This window comes from Pinus tabuliformis, chromosome J, assembly GCF_031772625.1.
Source record: "Pinus tabuliformis cultivar Carrire ecotype Pingquan chromosome J, CPIR1, whole genome shotgun sequence".
Taxonomy (NCBI): Eukaryota; Viridiplantae; Streptophyta; class Pinopsida; order Pinales; family Pinaceae; genus Pinus; species Pinus tabuliformis.
Window position 1 is genome coordinate 1,518,443,384 of NC_142295.1, and position 24,145 is coordinate 1,518,467,528.

General features: G+C 39.4%; 2 protein-coding genes across 4 annotated transcripts; one reads left to right on the forward strand and one right to left on the reverse strand.

Annotated features, from left to right (window-relative positions):
- Positions 1-6,958: 6,958 nt before the first annotated feature.
- LOC149233266 (uncharacterized) lies at positions 6,959-12,926 on the forward strand. Its single transcript, XM_089382139.1, has 9 exons — positions 6,959-7,681; positions 8,335-9,081; positions 9,328-9,483; positions 9,604-9,726; positions 10,121-10,178; positions 10,607-10,674; positions 10,776-10,827; positions 12,629-12,690; positions 12,792-12,926. The coding sequence occupies exons 1-9, from the start codon at positions 6,959-6,961 to the stop codon at positions 12,924-12,926; spliced, it is 2,124 nt and encodes a 707-aa protein (XP_089238265.1).
- Positions 12,927-13,843: 917 nt separating this feature from the next.
- Positions 13,844-15,763, reverse strand: LOC149233267 (putative anthocyanidin reductase). 3 transcript variants are annotated; one of them, XM_089376698.1, is made up of 5 exons: positions 15,425-15,759; positions 15,013-15,182; positions 14,732-14,932; positions 14,225-14,601; positions 13,850-14,146 (listed from the first exon to the last, which is right to left on the reverse strand). In XM_089376698.1, the coding sequence occupies exons 1-5, from the start codon at positions 15,564-15,566 to the stop codon at positions 14,005-14,007; spliced, it is 1,032 nt and encodes a 343-aa protein (XP_089232824.1). In that variant the 5' UTR covers positions 15,567-15,759; the 3' UTR covers positions 13,850-14,004. The 3 variants fall into 3 exon arrangements, with proteins under 3 accessions (XP_089232826.1, XP_089232824.1, XP_089232825.1); XM_089376700.1 differs by lacking the exon at positions 14,732-14,932 and having other exon boundaries at positions 13,844-14,146; positions 15,425-15,763; XM_089376699.1 differs by lacking the exon at positions 13,850-14,146 and having other exon boundaries at positions 14,221-14,601; positions 15,425-15,758.
- Between the last annotated feature and the right edge of the window lie 8,382 nt (positions 15,764-24,145).

Sequence of the window (24,145 nt, forward strand, 5' to 3'; positions counted from 1 at the left end):
GAAAGTTTTAGACTGAAGTTTGTTGTTTCACTTTCAACTACATTTCAGTGAATAATCGCTCGGCGAAATTCAGAACTGAAGGTCAATTACCAGTAAATGTTGATCCTAACCAAGGTATTTGGGAAATCGGTAATTAGAACTCGCAATTATGGGTACCACTAAGATAACTAAGATAGCATAGCATCGTTGATAAGAAAAATCCTTGATATGATAGCTCACAAACTATATTAGAGTAAAGTGAATAATGTAGGTGTGCCATTGACAAAACAAAAGATCAAGTAATTTCAACATGCTCAGAAAAGAAGGCATATATGACACAGCTAACCAAAATAAGTAAAGATTACAATGAAGATCAGGGCATCTTGCCTTCAAGGGAGTATTTACTAAATTCTCAAGATTAAACATGTGGTCAAAGATCAAACAAAAATATACCAGGAATAAGCCTAGGCCACGAGCTTGAAAATCTATACGCATCTACTCCCATCGCAGACATTAGATAAATATCCTCCTTCAAAACCCACATGAAATTTCGCATCAGGTTGATACCCAAATCATCTAGGAGTTTAACTATTGATACATTAGTATGAAAACAACAATAATGGGGTTGGACATGCACATAAAGCTTGAGGATGGCTTACAAGTAGCCACTGCATATATGTTGTCCTAGTGACATTTATTGTTCTTAGATTTGCAAATAATAACACCTTGTAACGATGGTATTGATCAACAACTAGATCTACATTACCTCCATCCACAGTAATCCCTGACAATATATTTAAAACAAACAACAACTCACTTCCAGCCTTGGCCTTGAAAGTCCCAAAGTAAAGTAAGGAACTGGGTAGAATGAAAATGAAGGGATGAATGAAGATATGTGATGAAATAGACCTTCCCTTCCCTGTTGAGTTTACCGAGGCCATTCTCAGGGCGAGGGCCTATGAGAGTACCGTTACACTGCTTATCCAACAACCCCATTGCTCTTATTTCTCCCTCTATGTAAACAGATAGGGTTATTCAGAGTTAGTGATACCCAAATCCCAGCAACCGAAATGGGAGATATCGCTTACTTGAAATTTAACAGCATCATGATGGAGGATTACGAAACCTTAGCACTTCTATTGATTCTGAAATTGTCCACTAGGTCAACTGAAACTCCTGCCCCTGCCTCTGCCATTGGCCCTGCTGCATGCTCTGTCACTGGCTGTCTTAATGAAATTAGCCATGCCGCTGGATCTACTAAATCTCCGTCTGTCACTAGTAGTGCTTAAAGAAGGGCTGCTGCTGGAACCCAGTAAACAGCTCCAAGTCCTGAGTAAACAAGGTCTCAGAATGTGTTGCCTGGTAGTCTCCACCTCTCAGAGAACAAAAACACACCAAACAGATGACAATGGACAAGACAGCCATGCAGATAATGGGGAAATAGATTGAATTCGGCGAGAGGATGAGTACAACGTCGGATTTTCTGATGCCAAGGCTGGCTAAACCAGCAACAAGTGACTTTACGCTCTGCCATAGTTCCAGGGGCAAGTGACTTTAGACTCTGCCATAGTTGGGGAAATGTGGTGGTTTCCCCAGTGGCAGAGTCGATGAGGGCTATGCGGCCATTGTGGCGAAGCGAGGAGACGTAGGTGGGGAGATCCAGGAATTCGTCTTGGGGAAAATCCACTGGTTTTCGACTGCTGTAATAAGTCTGGTTGGAGTTGCAATATCCGCTGCGGAGATCGATCTGGACACCCATTTCTCTGTGAAATAACTTTGTTCGCTTCAGCTTCCCAGTGCAGGCTCATTCCAAACCCTGCGACGGTTGCGGTGACGTGAGCTTATCGTGAACAATTACAACCATTCAACTACCTTCCTTTAATCAATGATTGACAATACTCTAATCGTCTAACACATAATCTAATGGCACATAGGGATGAGAGGTAGATTTTAGGGAAGTTCATTTCAGAGGAAAACGCCTTACGGCGTAATTATTTCACAAATTTTTCCTATTATGTTTTAGTGATAAGCCATCAGTTCCTGCAATTAACCATTCCGCTATTGTCAGCTATTTACATTTACAAATATTTTAGAACTCAATTTCAAGATAAATTTAAATTTTACAAGTTTTTATTAGTATTAACCATTCCACTATGGTCAGCTATTTACGTTTACGAATATTTTAGAACTCAATTTCATGATAAATTTAAATTTTACATGTTTTTATAAGCATGAGTTTTTTACAATTTTTTGTAAGTATGATTTTTTCTTTTTCAAAATTTTATGATAATTATTTTTAAATTTGAGCAGATATGCCACTACAAATCAATTTTGTTAAATCTAAATAAGATATATATAAATATATTAAATATAAGTTATAATTTTTTTAAAGCAAATGAAAAGATGAGAAAAAGATTTATTTTTTAAACTAATTGTTTTTGGTGTCGTTTTTTGGAAATTTTTTAGGTGGGTTTTTTGTCTAATTTCTCTAAAATCCAGCGGAAATTTACTGAAATTAGAAACTTGATGTGATGCCCCAAGTTAAATGTAAATATTTTTATTTTACTACAGTAAATGGCAATCTGAATTGATTGTTACTATCATTTTGGATTTAATAATATTCCCTGTGTTTTTTTAAAAAAAATGTTTCTTGAAAAGCTAGCAACTACCAAGAAGGTGGTTGCTGTGTGTATTCCAAAATACCCTAACTGTTTTTCGAAGGGGAGTTTTTCCGGAGGAAAGGAAGCAGGAAAAAGGGTTTTTTTTTTGCGCTGTGGGGATAGGCACGAGGGGGAAAAATACACAAAAGAAAAAGGCTAAGGTTGGTGAGGACCAGAGAGCCAGCATGAAGGTGCACTGACTTGCTGAGGGTAGTGGCCCGGCAAGAGAGCTAGGGGGGGCATTCTAGTCCCGGAGGACGAATCTCAAGGTTGGGTGGCATACTGGAAGCAGGAAAGCGGTGGAGGCTTAGCTTCTGGAGTATTTGTAAGTTTCACCAGTTCAGGTAAGTGAGTAAATAGTTGTAAGCAACTCTGCAGGAATGTTGAATGAAGGTAAACGTACTGAGTAGGAAAAATGGTACTGTAGAAAAGGCCAAAACTTGCTATAATTACCACAGAGGTGTTGACTGATAGGATGTATTTCCCTGTTGATTCTTAATTGTTTCTCCTTATATAAACGAAATGATTCTCTGTTGCTATTTATTTATTAATCTTTAAAAAAAAAAAAAAAATCAGATAGTGGTAGTGAATCCTGGAACCTTCCTGGGGATAGGTAGTACTATGGATACTACAGAACGGACATAATCATCCACTGTGGTTGAACTGTTCGTAAATATGGAATGACAATAGTACAAGGAGGGGAAACTGTGTCATCTTTCGGTTAAAACCCTTAGCACACAAACCCAAGCAAGGCTTAGAGTAACGCTTAGTAGAAATAATGGGGTCTATAGGAACTTGTAACCTGGGTCATGGGCCGTATGCGTTTAAGCGCTTGTGTGTTCAAAGGAAAGGACCAGTTAGTTTCCTTAGCAGGACAACCTTGGTCCGATAACCTGAACTCTGAAGTCTCGCGTGTGGGTCGGTTTGAAGATTTGTGTGTACTGACTGTGTAAAAACCATGGATGAAAAACAACATCGGTTAAACAATTCCTACTAAAAAAATAAGACAGCGGGTAACAGTTTTCCATACCCGGGATAATCCCTAAAAACAAACTCTGAAAATACCAGTCTAGAGGGTTCCTCCGTAAATACCTCCCTGAGATGCGAGTCCAGGTTGAACCCAAGGGATGGGGTTGTGTCCTGGCCGCACTGTGATAGGGTAGGGCTATGAGTGTAGTAAGATTCGGTTCTAGCCTTTAAACCCTCAAACAAGGACAAGTCCAAGGTAAGTGAGGATAGTTGATACACACGATAGCGATATACAGAAAACGAGTAAGTCGGACTCAACTGTGAAAACAACGTGTCGAGCGAAGCATTTAACCAGCAATTTAATATGTATATGGATAAGCATTTGAGGGATACATAAATTTATACTTGAAATGTAACATCCAGAAACGGAAATTTATAGCCATTCATAGAACAGCTGATTCAACATCATAACTCTGAGAGAAGAAACTCATATATATATATATATATATATATATATATATATATATACAATCAGTTCGAGCCAAGAATCTGAGCAAACAACCGAAGATAGAAGACATAGTATATATTAAAATTCCAACCAAATGTCCATGTACAAAAGCCAGTCTGGAAGTCAATTAATAGAGAACATACTTGACTGTTCATTCAAAAAACAAAACTGGGCTACGAAAAATGCAGAGTAAGCCCAGGCCATGAATGAAAACGAAAACAACCCTTATAGGTCCAGTAAATAGCAACCTGCGTAGCCCGGGGAAGGGACAGGGCCTCATACATTTTTATTTAAAAGAAAATAATACCATTAGGACACAAGGCAGGGACACCTATATAAAAGTGTTCTCGCAAGTTGTAACTACAGTCAAGCACGGTGGCCTGTAGGCCAAGAAACAGAGACAAATACCAAATCCTAGCAAATGAAATATATTCATACCCAAGGAGTTTTGAATGACCAACATCTCATCTTTTCCTCCATCTGACGCCACCTGCAACCCAGCTAGTCGGCGCTTAGGTACCTGCGTGCAAGCCACACCCTTGACTTAGACTTGTAAATTTTTATCTGTACAATTAAGAGTATTCGTGAAAACCATAACAGGAAAACATCAGATGATAGAATAGGGATGAAACTAGGCGATGTTTACTTGGTGATGAAATCTGGTGGTAGGAGTAGGTTGAAAACTTGAACGCAGGTCCACGACATTCGATCTCTGGCACCGTGATGCTCATGCTCTCCACCCAGGCGGTGGGTAGAGTAAGTTCCAGAACTCTCCGCGAAGGAATGAGACCCCAATACCGCGCAAAGGATAGAGTAGGTCGGTGAGCAACCTTGTTCACCGTTGGATCATCTGACAGTATCCTAGTCGTCGATGCTCAAAGGATCCCGAGGTAGTAGCTAGATGCTTCCTGATAGCTGTGGATGCCCAAGGATCCCGAGGTGGCAGCTGGGTGCTGCCCACACCGCGTATCCGGGGTGGGACGGGTCAGTAAATGCTCAAGTAATATGAATAGCTGCCGAAAAACCCATTATATATTGAACCATCATAAAAACCATGTACGGATACCTGGAGTATTTAAATGATAAAGTATTGCGTGTCAACCCTTTGGATCGTGGTACAATTTATGGAATTTTCGTTACCCAGACTTTTAAGTTGAGCCTTGATGTTAGGTGCAGGTAAAATGATTATAAAACAGTTAACTGTGTGAAGTCCTTTACAGGTCATAGTCAACCGGGTGGGTATGTCAAACACCCGCTAATTATATCCGCACATGATTATTGGTTAATTATAAATGTTGTTATTGTAAAACTGTAAATATTACCTTATGAAAAAAAAATACCATGGGATACATGACAATTGGTATTAGAGCCCAGGTTTCAACAACTATGGCCTCTGGGATAAACCTTTGAAACTAAAGAGACAAGTCAATTATTATATGATTCGCAATTGCAACTCTTCTTATATTTGAAGGAAAACAGTTAATATGTTAATCCTCTTCCTGGTGCTATTCTCAGGCAAAGAGCAGGGGCAAACCAGAAGACAGCTAACATGAGAAGGACGAGCAGTGCTCCCCACAGGTTTGTAGCAGGCCAAGGACCTGCAACAGACCCTGGGGGTAACCCAGAATTATGGGTACAGCTTGGGGAGGAGACCCGCAGCACAAATTTAGCAATATTGGAGACAGTACAGGAGCTGAAAAACGAAATGGCCCGTTTGCGGGAGGACAATGCTAGATTAACCATGGAGCAGGAAAGAATTTTAAAGAGTCTGTCAGACAAGCAGAATCAGCAACCGCTGAATCCCAGTGTCGAGCAACAAGGTGTGTCGGAAGAGCAAACCCACCACACAGAACTAGAGGAGTCGAGGGAAAGGGATGAAGAGTGGGGAGAACGATCTGATAATGCTTCTGAGCAGCAGACATCAAAGAGGCAACGAATAGAGTTGCAAGGAGAATTCCGTAAGATTAAACCGCCACACTTTGATGGAGAACAAGAGGAAGCAGCTGAGGCATGGTTGATTAACATGAACAAATATTTCCAGCTGTACGAATACGATCACAACCTCAAGGCCCGGTTAGCCATTTTCCAGCTGCAAGGAAAGGCCACATTATGGTGGGAGGAAGTTAAAATTGTCAAAGGAGTAAGTGAGCAGAATGTTACTTGGGACAAATTCCAGAAATATTTCAAGGAAAGGTACCTGACGGAGCATTTTTATGATGAAAAGGCAAGGGAATTCCATGACTTGCATTTAGGACAGCAGACCATGGATGAACTTATTACCTGATTTACATCATTACTTCGTTATGTACCCTATATCAAGGAGGAGAAGGCTAAAGTATAGAGGTTTGTTAGCAGTTTTCCCTTGAATATGAGGGAACAGATTGAGTTTGACAATCCGAAAACAATGGATGAAGTAATACGCAAAGCCAGGATTTGTTACCAGCAAAGTAAGCAGAAGGGAGAGGTTCTGGCTAAGAGGTGGGCTGATAGGAGAAACAACAAATTGGCTGGAAATAATAAAGGTAACCATGGTGGAGGTAGTAAGGGCCTGGCCAAAGGGCAAGCCAGCAGGAATTCACAGAAAAACCCCCTCAGATCAAAACTCACGGGTGAGTCAAGAATCAGCGAACCATCTGGAAAATTTGACAGCGAAGGGGCAGCAAGGCCCCCGGTGCAGTGCTGGGGTTGCGGTGGGCCTCATTACGTCAAAAACTGCCCACAACGGAAAGGAGCTGAACAGATTTCCCAGATCCACGAAGCATCAACAGTCGGTGACGTGGGACGTAGTCTGCCAAGGATTAATGCGGCCCTGGAGGATTGACAGGCGGAGTACCAGCCGAGCATGGTGGAATTTGAAGGTAAACTTTCAGACCTTACTGTCACTGTTTTAATTGATCCAGGAGCCACATTAAGTTACATTAGTCCTAAGATTGTGGAGCAATGTAAATTGCAAACAGTTAAGTTTAGGAACCCATGGTTAGTACAGTTGGCTACAGGGGCGAAGCGAAGAGTCCAGGCTAAGGTTGATAACTGCCCCTTAAAAATAGCAGGACAGTCAATAAGAGCAGATCTGAATGTACTTCCCCTTGGTTCTTATGATGTTCTTATTGGTATGGACTGGCTGGAAAGACATTGGTCCCTAGTCAACTGCAAAACAAAGACTATTTACTACAGGGATGAGTTGGGGGCCAGGAAAGAATTACAAGGGATCAAACGGCCTATGCAGGTTCGGCCCATAACTGCTTCCCAGTTAGCTAAGTGCATTAGGAAGGGGTGTCAGATTTATGCCATCCAAGTAGGCTATGCTGATTCAAAAGATAAAACAGCCACTTTGGACAACATCCCTGTAATACAAGAATTTGCAGATGTATTTCCGAAAGAAATTCCCGGACTGCCACCTAAGAGGGATATATACTTTACCATTGAATTGATTCTAGGGGCAGCACCGGTATCCCGCACCCCCTATCGAATGAGTACACCCGAGCTGACAGAGTTAAAAATGCAGTTACAGGAACTGCTGGACAAAAATTACATTCGTCCCAGTGTGTCCCTTTGGGGAGCACCGGTATTGTTTGTCAAGAAAAAATACAACACCCTTCTAATGTGCATAGATTACCATCAATTGAATAAGTTAACCATCAAGAACAAGTATCCCTTACCCCGGAAACGAACCTTTTGAGCAATTTAAGGGGGCAACAATATTTTCCAAAATCGATCTGCGATCTGGTTATCATCAAATTCGGATGAAGGAGGAAGACATAGATAAGACTGCCTTTAGAACCAGGTATGGGCATTACGAATTTGTGGTGTTACCCTTTGGGTTAACTAATGCCCTGGCAACCTTTATGTGCCTAATGAACAACATACATCATCAATATTTGGACAGGTTTGTACTGATATTTATTGATGATATACTAATATATTCTCACACGATGGAGGAACATAAGGAGCACCTCAGGCTAGTGCTGCGAACCCTTCGGGAACACCAACTATATGTCAAATTTAGTAGGAATTGCAATCGACCTAGAGAAGATAAAGACCATCATGGAATGGCCTGTACCCAAGGATGTGGCAGACATCCGATCTTTCATGGGATTAGCTAGATATTACCGACGATTTGTAGAAGGGTTTTCTAGAGTAGCCTACCCTATCACCTCCTTGTAGAAAAAAGGAAGAGCTTTTCGGTGGACCCCAGAATGTCAAAAAAAATTTGAGAAGCTTAAGCATCTGCTCACCACTGCACCCATTCTGAATATAGCTGACCCCAATAAGGAATATGTGGTGTGCACGGATGCAAGCAAAGAAGGTGTAGGAGGCGTGCTGATGCAGGAAGGGAAGGTGATCGCCTATGAGTCTAGGAAATTGAAAGAACATGAGCAGATATATTCTGCTTATGATCTGGAATTGGCAGCCGTTATTCACGCCTTAAAAATGTGGCGACATTACCTTATGGGCAGAAAATTCTTACTCTTGACAGACCACCACAGTTTAACCAACTATTTCAGCCAGCCCACCTTAAACGCCAAGCAAGCACGGTGGGTGGATTTTCTAAGTAGTTTTGATTTTGAGATCAAACATTTGAAAGGGAAGGAGAATCGGGTGGCAGATGCGTTAAGTCGGAAATTACAGTGTTTATACGAAATTTCCTGTAGTGAATGGAAAAGCCCTTTTGAAGAAACAATTAAAAAGGCAGCAGAACAGGATTTGGTATATCAGCAAATAAAACAGCAGGTACAACAGCTGACCAGCCAAGGAAATCAGTCAAGTTACTCAGTAAATGATACTGGACTGCTGTGTTACAAAAAAAGGTTGTATGTACCCAATCAAAACAACATTAAAAACTTACTACTGGATGAATTTCATAAAAGCCACTATGCCGGTCACCCAGGATATCAGAAAATGATTACCTCCCTACGGAAGGAGTACTATTGGCCAGGTATGAAGAGAGATGTAGTTGAATACCTGGTTCGTTGCTTGGAATGCTAGCAGATTAAGGCAGAGCATCAACACCCTGCAGGATTACTACAACCGTTACCCATTCCAGAATGGAAATGGGAGACCATCTCCATGGATTTCATAACGGGTTTTCCCAAAACAAGGAAAAATAATGATTCCATCATGGTGGTGGTGGACAAGCTAAGTAAATCGGCACATTTTATACCCGTGCAATCAACCTCTAAAGCTGTACAAATTGCTCATATCTTTATGCAGAATATATTTAAGCTGCATGGGTTACCTAAAACCATAATCTTAGACCGGGATGTGAAGTTTACTTCGACCATTTGGAGGACATTGTTTGGGGAATTAGGAACTCAGCTGAATTTTAGCGCAGCCTATCACCCTCAAACTGACAGGCAAACTGAACAGGTGAACCAAGTGGTAGAAGACATGTTACGAGCCTATGTTATGCGACAACCAACCAAGTGGGAGGACTATCTGCACCTAGTTGAATTCGCATATAATAATAACTACCATACATCCTTACAGATGAGCCCATTTGAGGTATTGTATGGGCGGAAATGTCGTACACCTGCAAGCTGGGGTGGGCCAGAAGACCAATTAATTCTGGGACCCAACATGCTTAAGGAAATGGAGGAAACGGTTAAGGAAGTGAGAGTCAATTTAAAGGCAGCCCAAGATAGACAAAAAAAATTTGCGGACCAAAAGAGGAAGTTTAAGGAATATCAAGTCGGTGACCATGTATATGTGAGAATTCGGGCAAAGAGAAGCACGTTACAGTGGAGTGGGTGTGCCAAGTTAGCACCCCGATTTTGTGGACCCTTTCAGGTCTTAGCAAGAGTTGGGTCGGTTGCTTACCAGCTTGCCCTGCCTAGCCACATGCGGGTCCACAACATTTTTCATGTTTCCTTGTTAAATAAATACATTTATGACCCCAAACATATAATCAAATGGCAGGATATACAAGTAAGAAGTGGTCGTTGATTAACTAATCCTAATACTTCTTGTTTAAAAGAAAACTTACTTGGGATGTTTCATGATGTAGGTCGAACCGGAAGGAGAGATCTTGGTCGAACCGTTTGAACATCCTCGACCGGAGAGAAGTAACATTGCGGAAGCGAGCTATTACCCAAGTTAAAGTGCAGTGGCAGCACTTTGGACCTGATGAGGTGACTTGCGAAGACGAGGAACTGATGAAAAAGGCTTATTCAGGGTTGTTCACGGCTAAAAGACATCGGGACAATGTCTAATTTCAGGGGGGGAAGATGTGATGCCCCAGGTTAAATGTAAATATTTTATTTTACCACAGTAAATGGTAAACTGAATTGACTCTTATTATCATTTTGGATTTAATAATATTCCCTGTGTTTATTTAAAAAAAAAATGTTTCTTGAAAAGCTAGCAACTACCAAGAAGGTGGTTGCTGTGTGTATTCCAAAATACCCTAACTGCTTTCCGAAGGGGAGTTTTTTCGGAGGAAAGGAAGCAGGAAAAAGGGTTTTTTTTTTTTTTTTCTGCGTTGTGGGGACAGGCAGGAGGGGGAAAAATACACAAAAGAAAAAGGCTAAGTCTGGTGAGGACCAAATAGCCAACACGAAGGTGCAGTGACTTGCTGAGGGTAGTGGCCCAGCAAGAGAGCTAAGGGGGAGATTCTGGTCCCGGAGGACGAATCTCAAGGTTGGGTGGCATACTGGAAGCAGGAAAGCGATGGACGCTCAGCTTCTGGAGTATTTGTAAGTTTCACCAGTTCGGGTAAGTGAGTAAATAGTTTTAAGCAACTCTGCAAGAATGTTGAATGAAGGTAAACGCACTGAGTAGGAAAAGCAGTACTGTAGAAAAGGTCAGAACTTGCTATAATTACCATAAAGGTGTTGACTGATAGGATGTATTTCCCTGTTACTTCTTAATTGTTTCTCCTTATATAAACGAAATTATTCTCTATTGCTATTTATTTATTGATCTTTAAAAAAAAAAAGAAAACAGATAGTGGTGGTGAATCCTGGAACCTTCTTGGGGATAGGTAGTACTATGGATACTACAGAACGAACGTAATCATCCACTGTGGTTGAAATTTTCATAAATATGGAATGACAATAGTACAGGGAGGGGAAATTGTGTCATCTTTCAGTTAAAACCCGTAGCACACAAACACAAGCAAGGCTTAGAGTAACGCCTAGCTGAAATAATGGGGTCTGTAGGAAGTTGTAACCTGGGTCATGGGCCGTATGCGTTAAGCGCCAGTGTGTTCAAAGGAAAGGACCGGTTAGTTTCCTTAGCGGGACAACCTTGGTCCGATAACCTGAACTCTGAAGTCTCGTGTGTGGGTCGGTTTGAAGATTTGTGTGTACTGACTGTGTAAAAACCGTGGATGAAAAACAACATCGGTTAAACAATCCCTGCTAAAAAAATAAGACAGCGGGTAACAGTTTTCCATACCCAGGATAATCCCTGACAACAAACTCAGAAAATACTAATCCAGAGGGTTACTCCGTAAATACCTCCCTGAGATGCGGGTCCAGGTTGAAGCCAAGGGATGGGGTTGTGTCCTAGCCGCACTGTGACAGGATAGGGCTACGAGTGTAGTAAGATTTGGGTCTAGCCTTTAAACCCTCAAACAAGGACAAGTCCAAGGTAAGTGAGGATTGTTGATACACTAAATAGCGATATACAGAAAACGAGTAAGCTGGACTCAACTGTGAAAACAATGTGTCGAGCGAAGCCTTTAACCAACAATTTAATATGTATACGGATAAGCATTTAAGGGATACATAAATTTATACTTGAAATGTAACATCCAGAAACATAAATTTATAGCCATTCATAGAACAACTGATTCAACATCATAACTCTGAGAGAAGAAACTCATATATATATATATACAAGCAGTTCGAGCCAAGAATCTGAGCAAACAACCGAATATATAAGACATAGTATATATTAAAATTCCAACCAAATGTCCATGTACAAAAGCCATTCTAGAAGTCAATTAATAGAGAACATACATGACTATTCATTCAAAAAATAAAACTGGGCTACGAAAAATGCAGAGTAAGCCCAAGCCACGAATGAAAACGAAAACAACTCGTATAGGTCCAGTAAATAGCAACCTACGTAGCCCGGGGAAGGGAGAGAGCCTCATACATTTTTATTCAAAAGAAAATAATACCATTAGGGCCCAAGGTAGGGACACCTATATAAAAGTGTTCTCGCAAGCTGTAATTACAGTCAAGCACGATGGCCTGTAGGCCGAGAAACAGAGACAAATACCAAATCCTGGCAAATGAAATATCTTCATACCCGAGGAATTTTGAATGACCAACAGCTCATCTTTTCCTCCGTCCGAGGCCACCTGCAACCCAGCTAGCCAGCGCTTAGGTACCTGCGTGCAAGCCACACCCTTGACTTAGGCTTGTAAATTTTTATCTATACAATTAAGAGTATTCGTGAAAACCATAACAGGAAAACATCAGATGATAGAATAGGGATGAAACTGGGCGGTGTTTACCTGGTGATGAAATCTGGTGGTAGGAGTAGGTTAAAAACTTGAACGCAGGTCCACAACATTCGATCTCTGGCACCGTGATGGTCAAGCTCTCCACCCAGGCGGTGGGCAGAGTAAGTTCCAGAACTCTCCGCGAAGGAATGAGACCCCAATACCGCGCCAAGGATAGAGTAGGTCGGCGAGCAACCTTGTTCACCGTTGGATCATCTGACAGTCTCCTAGTCGTCGATGCTCGAAGGATCCCGAGGTAGCAGCTGGGTGCTGCCTCATAGTTGTGGATGCCCAAGGATCCCGAGGTGGCAGCTGGGTGCTGCCCACGCCACGTATCCGGGGTGGGACGGGTCAGTAAATGCTCAAGTAATATGAATAGCCACTCAAAAACCCATCATGTATTGAACCCTCATAAAATCCCTGTACTGATACCCGGAGTATTTAAATAATAAAGTATTGAATGTCAACCCTTTGGATCGTGGTACAATTTATGGAATTGTCGTTACCCGGACTTGTAATTTGAGCCTTGATGTTAGGTGTAGGTAAAATGCTTATAAAACAGTTAACTGTGTGAAGTCCTTTACAGGTCATAGTCCACCGGGTGGTTATGTCAAACACTCGCTAATTATATCTGCACACGATTATTGGTTAATTATGAATGTTATTATTGTAAAAGTGTAAATATTACCTTATCAAAAAAAATTACCATGGGATACATGACACTTGATGGGTAACCCCTACACAATGGAAGTGCCCTAGGAGTTTTTAACGGTGTTTAATCCATATATAAAGTCAAAAAACCAGTTTAAATAACACAAGTGGCACTAAAAACAACTCCTTTTTTAAATATAAATTTGGAGGAAAAGGATTAAAGTGTTTTTCTTTTCATATAAAAATTGATATTTAGCTATATTTTAATCGAATTGTCTTTAGTGCGCCTTTTTAGAAGCTTTTATGGTGGGTTTTTCTAGTCTAATTTCTCTAAAATCGAGCAAGAATTTATTGAAATTATAAGTTTCATGGGTAATCCCTACACAATAGATGTGCCCAAGGGTTTTTGAAGGTGCTGATTCTATATATAGAGTGAAAAACCGAGTGCACATAACACAAATCAAGATTCACCTCAAATTTTTCCACACAATTCGAACTCCGAAAAATCCAAAAAATTAAAATAAATAAATAAAAATAAAATAAAATTTAACTCGGTGTAAAAGACAAAATGTTCTAACAAACATATTCACACGTAATCAACCTAAACATTATGTTAACATTATTTTAAAATGAATTCGCATGGACCGAACAACCATTTATATTAAATTGAAAAGGTATCAACTATGATTTCAAAAGTTTGCACTAGTTGAAGTAAACATTCTGATTTTAGGAGTGCCGCCATATTATTCCCTTGATATAATATGATAGAACAAACCCCTCACTAACTAACCAAGCAATCCCTTCGCCCTCAGGTATTCCACACCATCATCGAAAATCTGGTCGATGCCAAATTTGAAGGAGAAACCGCTCTCCACCAATTTCTTCGAGGAAAGGTATACCTTTGGGACCGGTGGCATATCCTCAAACCTGTTCAAGCAATTCCATTAGTAGTTATAGAGAAATACTAATAAAGAAGTGTCATACTCTACTGATAGTCATACTCACTGGGTTGTCACATTGTACTGCGGATAGCGTTTGGATAAGTAGTCTGCCAGCTGTGGGATGGTGGTGATAATAGGGCAGCAGATGTAGCGGCCGTGTGCAGAGGGGTTTTCCATCAAGAAAATATGAGCGCTGCATACGTCCTCCACGTGTACCAATCGAATGGCGCCGTATGTCATCTGTAGAGCCTTCAAAAGTTGTATGTTTTGTTGGTGGCCGGTGAGGAGGGCAAGGGTTACCTCCACTGAGAAGGGGACGTTGGGCGTAATGGCAGGTCCCCCCACAAACACAGGGTTGATGGTCACCACATCCAGCCCTGGATCTTCTTTCCCGTACTGCAGCGCTGCTTGTTCTGCAAGCGTCTTGGCAACCGGATATGCCTGCACAATTAACCATTAAATACTGTCACACACTTCATTTTGTCAGCAATACCTGCGAAATCTTGTAACGCTTTAAAATTTCCGGTGAATTGTGGTGGCCCTGATGGGTACTAGGTAGTTATGAATATACCCAGGAATGAGGCTTTTTAGCCCGCAAGAAATCCACGTCTGTCCAGTGGGTTTCATCAATGAACTGACTCTGCTCCTTCAATTCGTTGACTAGAAGCGTTGACCCAGACGATGTGACCACCACGCGCTTTACGGTCTTGGCCTTTGTGCAAGCCCTCAGAACATTCAGCGTTCCCTCAACTGCCGGCTTTATCACATCGTTCTACACGGCAACAATTTCATGTTGCTAAATATCAATAGGGGCATGCCGTTTGGTAAAATTGAAGCGGCGAAGTTACTTACCTCGGGATCTTTAGGGGCAAAGTCGATAGGACTGGCCACATGAAAAACGCCATCACAGCCATGGATGGCAGCATCGAAACTGCCTTCTTCCAGTAGATCCGCTCTGAAGAGCTTGAGCTTCTCCCCACCTTCTGGAATCTCCAGGAGATGTTGCACCTTTGCCTTGTTTTCTGTGGCCACCCAATAGTAGAAATAAGGTAGAATCCTTTTCCCGTTACAGTTTTGACATATATCTTGGACCAAAACAAAATTGAAAAACTGAGCAGAATTGTGCGGGACCAAATTCCAACAGCAATAGAAGGAGACTGACTTTCAGTGAAATCTTGACCAATTCTATGTCTATTCAGAAAAAGTGAGCAGAATTTTGCTTGACCAAATTCCAACAACCGAAAGAGGCTGAGATTGAAATTACCTGGATCGCGCACTGTAGCATGGACAGTGTAGCCCTTCTCGAGTAGACGCTTGACCAACCAGGAGGCAATGAAACCTGTCGCTCCCGTCACGCAGACAATGGCTGGTGGACGTTCTTCGCCTCTGATGGCTGCAGCGGCCATTTTGAGGAGATTGTTGGTTCCTCCAATGAAATTAGAGAGACAAAGGATGAGAAATAGAGGCCATACGTTTCTCTCTGAGTGCGAGAGAGATATATGGTCGTCTACATAAAGAGGAGGAGGTACAGGTGAGTATTCATTCCTGAGGTTTTAACCTCGAAAGTAAACCAGGTTTCAATATGTGTTCGTTGACTTGAAAAAAACAAACCCACACCTATGTCACTTTGCATATTGCATATTGTTATTATTATTAACAAAAATAATAAATTAATCATTAACTTATTATATGTTATTTTATATACATCATGTGGTAGTCTTCAATTTTACTATTTTTTTGTTTGAATATGTTTTTATTTAATTTATATTAATACATTAAAAAAAATGTTACGATATTATTAAAATATTACATCTAAATGAATTGTTTTAATATTTCAAAAAAAATTATTATTATATGGAAAAATAGTAATTTTATTCCATTTAGTATATTAAAAGACTCTTCTCCTTCATGTTTTTAATATGAATGGCAGTTATAGTAGGTGTCAATGTCTTAGAGCCTTTTTAAAGGCTCAAAAAGTTCGTAGGATTAAAAAAGATTTTAAAGATCAGTTTTCAAGGGTGCACTTTTTGTTTATCAAAGGAACCATGGGAAATATTACTATGATCCTAAAGAAGCATAAGGTTCTTTTGACATTTAGGCCCTTAAATACTAGTTGAAGCTAAAGTATAAGGTTCTTTCGACATTTAGGCCCCTAAACACTATCTGAAGCTCCCTAAGATCAGTGGACCCTGTGAACCCTAAATATGGAAAAGGTGTTTATGTCATCCCATGCTATTGTAGGACTCCGTACTAGCTTCCATTTATCCAAGGAAAAGCTCCCTAAGATCAGTGGACCCTATGAACCCTAAATATGGAAAAGGTATTTATGTCATCCCATGCTCTTGTGGGACTCCGTACTAGCTTCCCTTTATCCAAGGAACCACGAGAAAGATTACTATGATCCTGAAGAAGCATAAGGTTCCTTCAACATTTAGGCCCCTAAACACTATTTGAAGCTCCCTAAGATCAGTGGACCCTATGAACCCTAAAGATGGAAAATGTGCTTATGTCATCCCATGCTCTTGTGCGACTCGGTACATTGGTGAAACTAGCCGCTCAGTTAAGCTACTCCACTTTCGCAGAACATGCAAAAAAGATGAAACATCACATCTAGATTGAAAAGATGAGGGTCATTGCAATGATTGATCATTTTCATCACCCTAAGTTTAGGGAGGCATTGGAAATTGAAAGGAGGTCTATCAATGATTGCTCATTTTCATGCAAAAAAGATGAAACATCACATTGGATTGAAAAGATGAGGGTCATTGCAATGATTGATCATTTTCATCACCCTAAGTTTAGGGAGGCATTGGAAATTGAAAGGAGGCCTATCAATGATTGCTCATTTTCATCACCGTAAGTTTAGGGAGGCACTGGAAATTGAAAGGAGGCCTATCAATGTGAATAGAGGAGATATTTGAAGTATCAGGAGGTGTTGGATCCCTGCCTTGTCTTCCTAAGTTTTTATAATATTTATTTATTTATTTATATTTAATCGGAATTTCTTGTATTATTTTATTTCATATTTATTGATTTATTATTCAAATTTTATTTTTTATTTGGAATAACTAAATTTGACCTTATTATTTAATTTTCTTTTTTTTTTCTATAAGCACCTTCCTTTTGATTTAACTAATATAATTAATTCATTATTTTTAATTTTTTCTTATTACTATTTATTTTGTTTATTAGTTTTATTGTTTAGAATAATTAAGTTTGACCTTATTATTATTGGACCTCCATTTTGATTAAAATAATAATTCTAATAAAATTAATTTAATTCATTGGGCCAAGTGGCCCTCTACAACTGAGGATAGGGTAGATGTGTAGGTGCAAACATTTAAAATTAAGTTTATTATATTTGGATTTTGTTATTAACTTGTGAATAAGATTTGTTACATACCATGGGCCAATACCATGGCTTATCAATACAACATGCCCAAAAACCCTAACTTCTTTCACAATCAAAATATTTTATATCAATAAGACAAGATTTTCAACCATAGATATTCGCCATCACTTTATCATGGAAATTATTAACTTTTAAATAGCCTTTGTTATAATACCATGGGCCAATACCATGGCTTATCAATACACAAGCCAAAAACATAACTTATTTCACACTAAAAATATTTAATAACACTATGACAAGATTCTCAAGCATGGATATTCACCCTCAGTTTGTCATTTATGAACTTGTGAATAGACTTTGTTACAATACCATGATCCAATATCATGGTTTATCAATACCACATGCCTAAAAATCATAACTTATTTCACACTCAAGATACTTTATAACGATATGACAAGATTCTTAATCATGGATATTCACCCCGACTTTACCATGGATATTATTAATTTGTAAACAGGCTTTGTTACAATACCATGAGCCAATCGCCCACGGGGCTTTGGATCAACGGTGAATGGGTGCACTGTTAAGGCACTCCTTGTGATAGGTCGCCAATTCAAATCCCCCTTGGGTACTTAGGTTAGTCTTAACTAGAAAAAAAAAATACCATGAGCCAATCATGGCTTATCAATACTACATGCCCAAAAACCATAACTTGTTTCACAATCAAAATATTTTATAAACATTTTATTTTAATTTAAATTTATACCATTTTTTTTAATTAAATCTAAAAGGAAAAAGATGATAATTACTTTTGAGATACATATAAATTCTCTATCCCCAAAACTACTAAAAATATTCCCATAGAAACTTGATCAAGGTTTTAATAAAAGTAAAAGGAGAATACTTTTATAGATAAATATGTGAAATGTATATACTATAAATAATATTATTAAGAACTAGCAGAGATCCATCTTAACTAAGGATCCAAGCCATGAGAGAAAGTAAAGTGACTAACAATAATAGAGGAAAGATAGTGCATGATTCATTGAACTTTTTCAGTATTATATTTTCTTTGACATAATTGATCCAAAATATAGGTTTAATATTTTACAACCAATTGTTTTTTTTTTTTAATTTAGACACTTAAAAATTTCTTAAACACAATACAATGGGATCAAATTTAAGAGTGGGGGTGGAGAGAGAGGGAGGGAGATAGTGACAGAGTTGGAGGTTGGAGAGAGAGGGAGAAGAGAGTGTGTGTGTGATGGGGGGAGAGAGAGGAAGGAAGAGACAAAGGAAGGGGGAGAGAGAGAGAGAGAGATTCGTGGTGGGGAGATAGAGGGAGGTGGGAGATAAAGGGAAAGAGAGAGGACTCAAGAGAGAGAGAGAGAGAGAGAGAGAGAGAGATGGAGTTATAGGGAGAGAGAAGGAAAGAAGAAGAAATACATATAGCGAGAAAGGTGGAGAGAGAGAGGGAGTGACAAGAGAGAGATGGAGAGAGAGGAGAGTGGGAAGGAAGAGAGAGGAGAGAGAGAGAGAGAGAGAGAGAGAGAGAAGGGGAAGAGAGAGAGGGAGAGAAGAGGAAGAGAGAGAGAGGGAGAGGAAGAGGGAGGGAGAGAGAGATAGAGAGATATGGACAGAGTGTGTGTATGTTTGGGGGTTAAGATAGAGAGAAGGAATAAGAAAGATACACATAGATAAAAATATAGATATTATATAACCAACCTAGATCCATCTTAACCTCATATCTATCAAGTGCTAAGAGGGATCAAATCTCTCGAGGTGCAAACCTTTCCTCAATTTTTGTGTAAAAAAAGAGGTTTTCACCTCAAGAGATTTGATCCCTCTCAGTGCTTGATAGATCTGGGGTTAAGATGGATCTAGGCTGGTTATTTACAACTAATTTCCAACTCTTACTTTATTTACATTAAAAATTTGAATGATAATTCTTTAGTCAAAACTAGTTGTTATATTCTAACAACTAGAAACATCTCTCTACATCTATTGAATTTGATTCTATGATTCGGTTCTTCATCTTATCCTAAGATGAACCACACTATATGATTTGAAACATGTCGAATAAAAGTTTCCTATGTCATTTTTACCAAAAGATCTCTCAACATTCAAAATATGGATCATAGAATTTTGAATTCAGATAATATAAACCGAATGGCTTAGCACTAAGAAGGGAAGATAATATTCATACATAGAAAAAATGAAGTTAAGTGTGATAATAATCGCTTCTCTATTTTGCCTTTTTTATGGATCTTTTGCCAACCCCATAGGTTGGGATTAACTTGGACTAGTGCCAATTCATTTGTTGAAGTCAGAGTTAGATTTTCTTTGTCTAAATCTAAGCTTTATGAGACGCGGGCTCTATTTGAACCCTCCCTATCCCCTTGTCTGAAAGAGTAGCATATTTTCGTTAATATCACTCTTAGATTTCTTGTATTTCAGTGTCACTTTGCTCATGGAAAATGACTCCATTCCAGGCCTGTACTGCCACTTCTGCTTAACATGGGGTGACCTGCATAGTTTTCTCCTCCTCTTCTTCTAATAAGTGGGGGTTTGTGGTCTACCATCCTTTTCATTTATGTACTTGGCCCTTTTTCTTCTTTGGGATATTTTTTGCCTCTGGACATTATTTTTGAAAATGCCCTATTTGGAAGCATTTCCAACATCTGAATGTCATATTCTCACAGTCTAACACTCGGGCCCAGTATACATTTTTATGTTTCATTTGAATTTGATAAAGTAGACCTTTGTTGAGGTTGATGTCTCACATATATTGTTCAAGGAGACTAAACCTTTCTTTAATTTTTCAAGATCCATCTTTTTTTATATTCCTAAAGTGTTTCCAATTCTCTTCAGGACTTTGTGGTGCCAAAATGGGAGGGGGAGATTTGGTAGTCTCACCTACACTGACATTATTGATATCACCATGTTTTTTGCATAAAACTATGGGAACCATGTGGTGATAAAGAGTCCATCTCTACCCCAAAACCAAGGTCCATTAGTCACGACGTTCTCTAAATCATTTTGTGTGTCTCATTGAATAATAAAAAAATCCTTTGGAACATAAATAGATGTCACAATTTGGGGTCTAGGAAGAAAATACCCACTGATGTAGACTATTTGATCTAGGCCAAAAGCCATTGAACCAAAAAATAATAGCCTTGGATTAAAAAGTAGAAAAAATCGAGTTTACCTTTAGATGATTCACCTCCAAGGCTACTGCTTGCTTCATTTGTTCTACAATGAATGGTCTAGGGTTGAATTAAATTTGATATTTTGGGTTGTTTGAATTCCCTCGCGCTACACCCTTGAAAGAAGTAGATCTGTTGGTATCTCTAGCCCCATGTGCCACTTCCTTGTAGGAAACATATCGTCCCTAGATCTTAGAACCCATATCACCTCCATGCATATTCAAATTGAAGATTATTGAAGAGTTTCTTTATATACTCTGATCCTTCATCTATGTATAAACATGAAGAATACGTCCTTCTGTTGTGATCACCAACAACCCCCCTACTTCTTTAGTATTAGCAATAACGCTAAAGAAGTGGGGACCCTTAGTAAAAAAAAGAAAAAAAAATCCAAAAAGATTTTATAATTTTTTTTTTGTATTATACTCCTCAAAAATACATCACACGGAGAAGAGTGAAGCATTTCTTTATGAGCTGCCACATTAAAACAACTGCGAAGAAGCAGCGCTAAATTCATCACATCGCATACATTAAGAAGCGCCCATAAATGAGAATCTTAAGAAATCTCCGATGGCCGATATGCGACATCGCATAAACAACACACAAATAACTTGACAAACAGCAGCGATCTGCGATGCCGCGATTCTACGATAACAACGATCTGCGATCTTGTAATGTTGCGATCTGCGAGTCGTAGAAATTACCCATCACAAATTTTCCTCGGCTCAGCATTCAAGAAAAGTTGTCCCTAAAACAAAAAATTGGGCGCACACCTTAAAGAAAATTAATGAATGTACGCCAAGATATTCATGAAGGACAGTTTTGTGTTTTTCAAAGAGTCAGTTCACTGTGGGTGTCATGATTTTATACATCCGTAGAGCTTAAAGCTTTCATGTCAAAATTTATTATCATTACTCTTTTCCTTTCCGTAAACTGCAGGAATAAAAAACAGGGAACAACATGAAGCAATGTGCAAGAAACTTCTAAGGAAAGATGGAAAGCGTCAATGCTCGAAGAACAGAGAAGAGATGCCCTCATACACGGATGTCGCATGCAACAGAAACACATATTTCAGAGGGTTACTGAACAGATGCTGATATCAATAGGCGATTCGACACTCAAGGTCAAAAAACTCACAAAAGTAGCATGTTTACAAAATTCTGAAGCTCATGCCCAGTAAAGGAAAAAGCGTTAAAGGCGGAAAACACACCAGAAAGGGCCGGATAAAAGAACGGAGGCAGTTTTTGATGCGCGATTAATGCCTAGCGCTAATCATGCATCGCTAAGAAAATTGTTCGGAAAGGAAAGTCCCTAACTTGCTTAGTCATCCACGAGTCCGGAAGCCGAGATAGCAAAAGCAGAGGCAGTTTAAGAAGAATCTGGGTTGTTACTAAGCATACATGCAGTAAATTCACCCAACCAGAAGATGATTCTAAAAAATATCTTCTAGTTTACTAAAAAGAGGTGCCAGCGCTTGCCATTTCTATTTTCGTAGCTCAAACAAAAGCAGAAGACGACCAGCCGACTCTTCCTAGGCAAATGTTGCATGCTCACAGAACTAAGGAGCAAATGTAGAAATAGTTAGAAATTAGATTCAATTTTTAGAAATAAGTTTGCTTAGACAAAGGGCGGTCATTTAAACCGTATCCGAAATTTATGTAATTAAGTTATTTAGTTAGTAGTATTTAAACCCTTCTCATGCATTTAGAGAAGGGTCCGGAAATTTGTCAAAAACTTGTCCTCAGAACATGCACTTCTGCACCCTCAGAGGAGGTTTTGATGAATGAATGGATCAAGGTTTATTAATTTTTGCATTTGATATCTGCTACTGATGTTGCACTTCTGTACTCTTGGTAGATATCAGAACAAGGAGAGATAAATCATTGTTACTTGAAGCTTATGAGTAGGACCAGTCATAAATGGTACTTTTATCTCTTGGCCATTTCTGCTTATATTCTTAAAGTGATATACAGTTTTTAGTTGTTTATATGTTATTGCATGAATGTGTGAGTTACCATTTGGCACTTTTGTACGGTGGAGTCATTTATTTATGTTTGATATATGAATAACTTATTATGCAATATGTTGTTTACAACTGTTTTGCCTAACTTTTTATGCAAAGTGGTTCATCTTAAATTGATTTCCATTCTTATGATAGCTGAATGATCTTTATTACCAGTTATTGTTTGAAATCTCTTTAGATCACATAATAGAATAAATACACCCCGGGTTAGCATAGATTAGATGTGTTGTTTTCATTAGATTACAATAGCATAAAATTACATTAAAGTAGCTTAGATTATAACTCTTAGATCAACATCATCCAACTTTTCACACACACACACCCTTAGATTGGGAAACTGGTCCCATTATCCCCAGTCGGACCCGCTATACCAAACAGATAAGGAGCTGCCAACCAAGTTCCGGACCAGGTGGGTATCCCCCTTGTTGTCGACCCGATTTTCGGGGCCTCCAACATATTTGGTGCTAGAAGGAGGGCCTGAACTATGAATGGCACTTAAATCAAAATCTAAATACCATTCTGAGAGTAAATCGCCCTTATCATCTCCCTTGACTTCTCCAGTATATTTAAATCCAGAGTCGGAAGTTGCTCGAGTATCAATCGCTGCTACACACCATGATATTTCAAACCAATTTACCATTAAACTTCCTGGAGTCGAATCTTTGATTCACAAACTTCACGGATTTTCCATTTCTCCTCAGAGGTTTGATAAATCTCAAAGCAATGTGACTTCGCAGTACAATCCTGCTCATCCCCTAACCAGACTGAAAAGTGAAAAATTTGGCATCCAACCAACTGAGTTGCCTCTTCCCACCAGGAAAAGAGCGAGGAAATCACCACAAGAGTCTAATAGTGAGACTCTTTCGTCTACATCGCCCATTTCAACTACCTCACTACGAAGTCAACCACCTACGCCTCCATTCCAAACCATCATTCATTCGTCTACCACAATCCCTCTTCAATCATCCATGATGATAGTATCCTTATCTTCCCAACTACAGAGATCATCTCCTGCACTTTTCTCTACTAGCAGCTCAACGATGGCCCAATCTCCATGGAACAACCCTGGGGCAGTCTTGATACCTGCACCCTTGAGCCCAATACCGGCTCATCCTGAGAAATGGCTACCTAAATTCAATCCAGAAACAGGCATGCTAACAGAAGAACACATAAACAATTTCATGCTTTCTATCAATCTCAACAGAGTTACTAACGAAGATGCTATTGTTCGGCTTTTTCCCTATACACTGCAAGGAACAACCGGGTCATGGTATTTTTCATTACCTTCCGGGTATATCACAAGTTGGGATATCTTCCACAATCAATTCCTTATCAAGTTTGGTGATGACAGATCAACAACAACATTAATCAATGACCTGTCCAATCTTAAGGCCCAAACTAAAG